Raw genomic sequence first — 7,500 nt, 5'->3', positions numbered from 1 at the left:
GTGGCTTACACCACCCCTTTAGTATGGGGAACTATACCCATTATTTTGCTGTGCCTCTGTTGAGCAGTGACACTGAGGTAATCCCTGGGGTATATCTGCGATCTCCCATCCATTGGTCAAGATTTCTCTTGAACAAGGCCAGCGAGGTGCTCTGCCTCACATATACCGGGATTTTATTCCACAGCATAGGGAGTCTTTGGGTGATGAATCTATCCCTCCAGCACGTCCTATTAATAGCCGTGTCGAGGTTTAAGTCTCCGCCCTTGTGGCTCTGACGGATCTAGATTTTTGAGGTGAAGCATATTCATCAAATCTGGGTTTGACATGGCCTTGTATGTTAGGCAAAGGTCACCTCTGAGCAAGCGGTAAGCGACTGAATAGAGCTGGAGTTCTTTCAGTCGGGCAGCATAGGACAGATGTTTGAGACCCTTTATCCTTTTGGTGAGGAACTTTGTGGCCTCTCCAGCTGCTGCAAGTGTCGGGTCAGATACATTCCGAATGGGGCATTGTACTCAATCATTGGTCTGATGAGTGATGAGTATAGGGAGACTATGACCTCCCTTGATCTAGATGAGAATCCCTTCATGATAAGGTGGGCAATGTAGAAGGTCTTCCTAACTACTTTAGCTACATGGGTGTCGAATGACAGACTACTATCAACCTGGGTCCCCAGGTCCCTGATAACTTCTTCTGTACTCAGTGGATTGCCACCTATTTGGTAGCTAGGGGTAACCTTGTTTTTCCCGAAGGGTATGACTATGCATTTTTGGCATTTAACTTTAGGCCATGGCTCTGGCACCAGTTATCCATTTCTGTGAGACCCTTCTGAAGGATATCTGTGTCAGATGTGTTTTCTACTATGGCGCCCAGTTTGCAGTCATCTGCAAACTTTGTCAGCCATAACCCTCCTGTGTTTGCTTGTACTGGAAAAGTAGATGCCAAACAAGAGTGGGCCCAGGACTGAGCCCTGTGGTACACCACTTGTGACAGGCTTTGAGTCTGACATGGCGCCAGCAACTCTGACCCTGTGGGTTCTGTCACTCAGCCAGTTTGCAACCCATCTTGTGATGTATGGGTTAACATTTAAGCTGATGAGTTTTTCAATGATACCCGAGTGGGGTATTGTATCAAAGGCCTTCGCCAGATCGAGGTAGGCTGTATGGACTGCCTTTCCTCATCAATGGCTTTGGTGACTGTTTGAAAAAGTCAACCAAGTTTAGAAGGCATGATCTGCCTTTGACAAAGCCAAACTGGGATGGATCCAAAGTCTGCAAATTCCCTATGTCTTTATTTATGAGGTCCATTATGATCCTCTCCATGGCTTTGCAGATAAGGCTTGTCAAGCTAATGGGCCGGTAATTTCCAGGGTCGGTGGAGGCACCGCCTTTGTGAAGTGGGACCACAGTTGCAGTGCGCCACTCCCTGGGTACGTATCCAGAGGTAAGACTATGATTAAACAGCTGTCCTAGCTGTGGGTTTAATTCCTCGTTGAGTTCGTGGAGCACACAGCCGGGGACACCATCAGGTCCCATGGATGCTGTGTTTTTGCTTTGGAGAGAGCAGTTCTCACTTGGGCATTGGAGATGTTTGGGGGGCTGCAATCGCTTGGTATAGATATCTCTCCTTTTGGGGGAGAGGGCGGGGAGAAGTTTGCACTGAACCTGTCAGCCAGTATGTTGGCAATGTCTGTAGGATCAGTAATCTTCACATCATTTTGAACTAGTTCTGAGCATATCTGGGAGTTTCCTCCCAGGTTTCTAACATAGCTAAAGAAGGCCTTATGATTGTCTTTTGAGTCTTTAGCTATTTTTCTCTCAAAATTTGCTTTGGATGATTTTATGAGAGCTCTTAGTTTTTTACTTATAGTGATCAAGGGTGTCTTACCTTTTAAGGATTTTGCTCTATCTTGTAGTAGCTTCCTCCTTTTGTTGTAGAGTTTGTTTATGGCTGGGGTCCACCAGAGTGGACGCTTGCCTTTGGTACAAAGAGTCTTTGTTTTGCTTGGGATTGCCTTATCCATGCAGTCCTGCAGGTGCTGGTAGAAGGCATTTGTAAGTGATTCAGCGGCTTGAGTACTGTTTTCCGTCGGCTCGGGGCCTTTTAAGGAGACCACACTAGTCTTTAGAAGTGTGAAATCGGCTTTGAGAAGTTCTTTACTGTGGTCTTTTTATTTCAGGTGGGGTGGGATGAGGACCTCCAGCGAGATTAGTTTGTGATCTGATCTCACCAGTGAGGGGTATACTTCCGGTGTTGAACATTGTGCTCCCATGTTCGTGATGATGAGATCAAGTATGTTTTCTCCTCTTGTGGGGATGGTGACTAGTTGTTCCATGGCATTTGAGTTTATGAATTCCAGGAACTTTTGGGCTAGGGTGTTTGGGCTTGAGTAGTGTTCCCAGTCTATATTAGGGTAATTGAAGTCACCTAGTATGATGGTGTTTGGTGATACATTTATCCCTAGTGTTTTCAGGAAGGCCATGTGAGGTTCCTGAGTTTGTGAGGGTGGCCTGTAACATGCTACAATTTGCAGAGCAGTCTTGCCTATGGTTAATTGCACCTGGATGGTCTCCGATGCATCGTGCGTTGCCATCAGTCTTGAGGTGTGGGTGTCTTTGATGAATATGGATACCCCCCCTCCTTTCTTGGTATTGTCCGGATTTTGGGGCCGGAATGCATGATAAGAGGTAAAACCTGATAGTGCTGGGGTGCTCTCAGGAGCCTTGAACCAGGTTTCTGTCACTGCACAGACATCGATGTTCTCCATACTGAGAAGGGCCTCGAGTGCGTGCATTTTGAGATTTAGACTTCTGGCATTGAGCAGCATTACCCTTAGTTTTTTTCCTTTTTTGTGTTCTATGGTGGTAGGTTTAGAATTTGAGCCTTGCCTAAAAAAGGCACTATGGGGGTGGCAAGAGCCTTTGCCAATATCCGGAATCCCAGGGGTGACAGGTGCAAGCCGTCCCTTGCGAAGCAGCGTGGCTTGTCCAGCATGTCATCCCAGGCAGACAGACATTGGATCCCCTTTGAATGACACCAGAGTTTAAGCCAATTGTTAAAGCTGATCATCTTATCTCTGTATTGTGGCATCATTCTTGGTGAAGGTAGGATACTGCTCAAGGTCAGGGTCATACCTGCCTGGGCTACATAATCAGAGAGCTCCTCAATGTCTCTTTTCATGTAGTCCAAGGAGGTACGTCTCAGGTCGTTTACACCAGCGTGGACAATGACTGAGTCATATTTGTACCTGCTGTTGAGAGACCTGAGTGCTTGCGTTATGTGGCGGATTCTAGCGCCCGACAGGCAGCTTACTGTGACCTTCTCCTTACTCAGTCTGGTGAGCGGGACGTCAGTGTGTCTGACTATGGAGTCACCAATGACTAGTGTGTCTGGCATTGTGTTTGGCCTTAAGGGCTGTGACTGTTTGACACTCTGACTGTGAGGTCTATGTGTTGCAGGTGTTGTGTTCTGAGGTGGTGGTTGTTTGGGTGTCTGCTTTGGTGGCCTCTGCTGTTTTGGTAGATTTTTGATCAGAGCCGCCCAGTATGTCTTTGTGTGTTTATGTGTATGATTTGAGGTTGTGATGGTACTATGTGAGACTGGGTTTATAGTATGTGCGGTAACCTTCTCCTCCTGACTTGTCTTGCCAGTCCTATGTTGAGAGAGCTCAGCCTCCAGTTTGGCCGTATAGTTGCATCTCTCGCATGTATTTGTGTTTTGTGGGAGGAGGAGAGGGTTGTCTGTGTACATGAGGCAATTGTAACATTGCCTCAATATTCCCAGGTTCACCAGCTGAGCAGGAGAGGACACTAGCAACTGATCCCTCGACATGCTAGAAGGACTAGACAAAAAAACTTTAAAAGAGATTCCGGGGACGTGAGTGACCGAGAAATGGGGTTTGCCTTTTGGGGTGCTATCTATAAGAGTGCCGTATCAAGGTAATAAGTACTGTAGGAGCAAGTGCTAGGTTTAACAGATAGAGAAAAGTCTACTTGGAGTCAAGTAGAGATGATCTTTTAGGTATTAGAGAAAGTGCTAGTAACAGGGATGCTTAAAGGTAAGATTGAAAAGAATGCACTCTGCAGTGTGCACTAGAGAAGTTAGATATGAAAGTAGGTAACTTGAGTTTTACCTGTTTAAAAGTTAAGGTTTAGTGGAGAGTTACTATTTTTAAAACAGCAAGATGGACTGAAAGGGGTGGTTACTTTTGTATTTTGGTACTATGAAATACTGTAGGATGGCCAATAAATTTAAATAATTGAAGGGTGGGATTTCAAAAGTGATGGTTTTGTGATTACTCACATAAGCCAGTGAAAGTAGAGAGAAATGAGATATATGGTCAGATTAACATAAGAGGCGGGCAACTAGAAAGACAGTGGTATTTAACAAGACAACTTAAATGGGTGGGAGGGAGGGGAAAAATTCTGCCTGACTCAGAACAGAGAGAGCTGTGGTCTCTTTTGAAGTTTTAATATGCTGTTAAACAGAATGCAAGCAAAACACAAGGTAAAAAAAACAATCTACAGTATTCAAAATATAGAAAGGCAATACAGAAATACAAAAAATAACAGCAAACTAACCTTTCCTTCACAGCAAAGTGTAGCAGAGTCTGGATGAGCCTTTCTGGTAAATATCTATCTACTTCAGTGCATTTTCTGAGCAGTATGAAGTATGAAACTCAAGTGTGTGTGGCATTATTGACTGAATATAATGCCCAATGATTTACCCAAAGATCTAAAATGTTATGAGCAACAGGGTAAAAATCTGAGGCAAAATCACGGACATTCTGCAAAATTCTGGATAACTGAGAGGTATGAGTCTACCACATATAGTTTAAATTCCATTTAAGTGGAATAGCGAAGGTTGAAAGGCAGCTGGTAATCAAAACTTTGAGGTAACAGAAAACATCTATAATGAGCAGTCCATTAAGTACTCTTAATGCAGGGTGCTGTTCCAACTAATTTACATAAATCTAAATGCCTAGTTTCATCTTTGTAATTACAGAACCAAACCAGTTACTGTTCTTCATGTTCACAAAATTAGAATTAGCTGCTGGGTGAGTTTATAGTAATTAAATTAGATACCACATTATCATTTGTAGCCTACACTGAAAGTGGTTGTTAGCTGGGATATGAGGAACTGTGTGTTAAACAAAATGGCAGTCATGTGCTTCAGTTTATCTTATAGAATCACTTATTCATACCTTATGCAGTTTGTTTTTGCAGGAATGTATTTACATAAATGCTAACACTTATGATAGACCTATCTTGTCCCCTGATAGAGACCTGCAGTCCCTCAGAATTCCCATGCTCCAGTGGTGAGTGCCTGTCCTTGCTGTGGGTTTGTGATGGCTGGAATGACTGCTCAGACGGAAGCGATGAAAGTAAGTGCGAGAACATGACTTCTCCAGTTTATGGTAAGCAATCCGATTATTATTTCATCATGTTATAATATGAGTAAGTAAAGTAAGATCTTACACAATGGTTTTAGCATTTAAGTACTAATTACATACTGGTATAGAAATATGATTCAATGATCATATCCCTGTTATGTGAATTATAAATTATGAAAATACCTCATCCTACAGCTATATTTACACAGACTCCTACAGCCAATGACCTGAATCAGAATTTTTTCTCAGCTTTTTTGACAGCCTGTGTTTCCACAGTATTCCCTACTGAATGGATGTGTGTGTGTGTGTGTGTGTGTGTGTGTGTGTGTGTGTGTGTGTGTGTGTGTGTGTGTGTGTGTGTGTGTGTGTGTAGATACTCTCCGCCGGCAAAACCCAAATCACCCCTGTCACTGAGGCTAATCTCAAAGGAGTTACGATTGACCAGCAACTCACATTCACAAAGCACATATTAACAACCATCACTAAAGTCTACAAAAAGCAAGGTTCCCTCTATCGCTGTAAAAGTTATCTAACCACCGAATCTCAAATTGCAATAGCCAGGACCCACCTCCTATCTACTCTACTTTATGCATCCCCAATTCTAACTAATCTTTACAAAACTGACCTTAATAAACTTTCCATCTGTTACAACAAAATTGCTAGATTCGCTACCAATGCCAAATCATGATCCCATCACTGCCATTGCCTACAAGCCTTACACTGGCTTGAATTTCTGAACCTATTAAGGTACCATCAACTCAGCCTAGCTCATCTAATTCTGTACTATCCCGAGAACCACCCCCCCCCGACCTGACTGGCATGCTGCACTTCTACAATTCAAATAGACAACTTCGGTCCTCCAACAAAGCCTTAATTGAAACCATCACATGCAAAAACAACTCTGGGAATCACTATTTGCCCATGAAATAGCAAAAATTTGGAACAACCTTCCCCCTGACCTCAGACTACAAAACTCCACACCGTCCTTCAAAAGTCTACTTAAAACATACCTCTTCACCAACCATCTATGCAACTGTAATTGACCCCCTGAAGTCCACTCACTATTTCTACACCCAATCTGTCCTGGACAACACAAACACCACCATCTAACTATACCTATCCATGTGTGAGCAATAACCTATATATGAGTGTATGTACATGTGTGTGTATGTATGTATATATATATATATATATATATATATATATATATATATATATATATATGTATATATGGAAACTTAAACATTTCTGTACTCTTATTCAGTTGTGAAATATCTTGTAATGCTCTACCAGGTTCTTATTTACTCTCATTGTATATTTTGTACACTTCTATTTTCAACCAAAAGGGGGAATATCCTTTTATTGTATACTAACGGCTGTAAAGTCTAGAATCTGTATGCTACTACTATGTAATGTCTCTTTTGTAAATTTTTCTTGTCTGTAAACTTATGGAGTTTTTCTCCCCAGGACTCCGCTGAAAATGGACACTTGGTGTCCACTCGGACTATCCCAGCAAACAAATAAATGTTAAATAAATAAATATATATATATATATATATATATATATATATATATATATATATATATATATATAGATCTACCTGACTACATCGACACGTCATAACACCGACAACGACTTAGAAGATCGACAAGTCAGAAGACCGACGGAGGAAAACACCGACGCCGAGAACACTGAGATGGGGAAAGGATGTGTAAGTATGCAGTAGTGACGGCCGTTAGGGTGCGAGTAAGGTAAGTGTGCGATGTTGACGGTCTGTAGGGATAGGGGTGGGATAAGTGAGTTAGGGTTAGGGCGCGGGTTAGGTAAGGGTGCAGTAGTGATATTTTTTGGGTTAGGGGCAGGTTAAGTGAGTTAGGGTTAGGGCGCGGGTTAGGTGAGTGTGCGATAGTGACGGACCTTAGGGTTAGGGTTTCGGTTAGGGTTGTAGATAGTTGTGTATGTAAGGGTTAGTGTTGGTTTGTAAGGATTTTGGTGTGCTTGTGTTGTGTGTGTGGGTTTTGGACAGGGGATTTGTTTTGTTTGATGTTATGATGTGTGGAGTGTATGAGGTGTCGTGTTTGTGAACTGTCGATTATGTGGCATCGGTAAA

The 7,500-nt window shown here is 42.7% G+C and overlaps 1 protein-coding gene across 6 annotated transcripts in view; it reads left to right on the top strand.

Annotated features, from left to right (window-relative positions):
* LOC122809540 (membrane frizzled-related protein) overlaps positions 1 to 7,500 on the top strand; it is a 438,477-nt gene that overhangs the window by 245,747 nt on the left and 185,230 nt on the right. For 3 of the 6 annotated variants that reach the window (XM_044081119.1, XM_044081118.1, XM_044081115.1), the window contains one exon: positions 5,258 to 5,413. The exons of 1 other annotated variant lie outside the window; for it this stretch is intronic. In XM_044081119.1, the coding sequence (XP_043937054.1) occupies positions 5,258 to 5,413 (156 nt within the window). The remainder of the gene's footprint in view (positions 1 to 5,257; positions 5,414 to 7,500) is intronic. 2 more of the 6 variants (XM_044081117.1, XM_044081116.1) reach the window with 2 other exon arrangements.

This window comes from Protopterus annectens, chromosome 8.part0 (genome assembly GCF_019279795.1).
Source record: "Protopterus annectens isolate FY-2018-M chromosome 8.part0, PAN1.0, whole genome shotgun sequence".
NCBI lineage: Eukaryota > Metazoa > Chordata > Ceratodontiformes > Protopteridae > Protopterus > Protopterus annectens.
The sequence above is the reverse complement of the archived record's forward strand: the minus strand, read 5'-3'. Positions and strand labels throughout refer to the sequence as shown.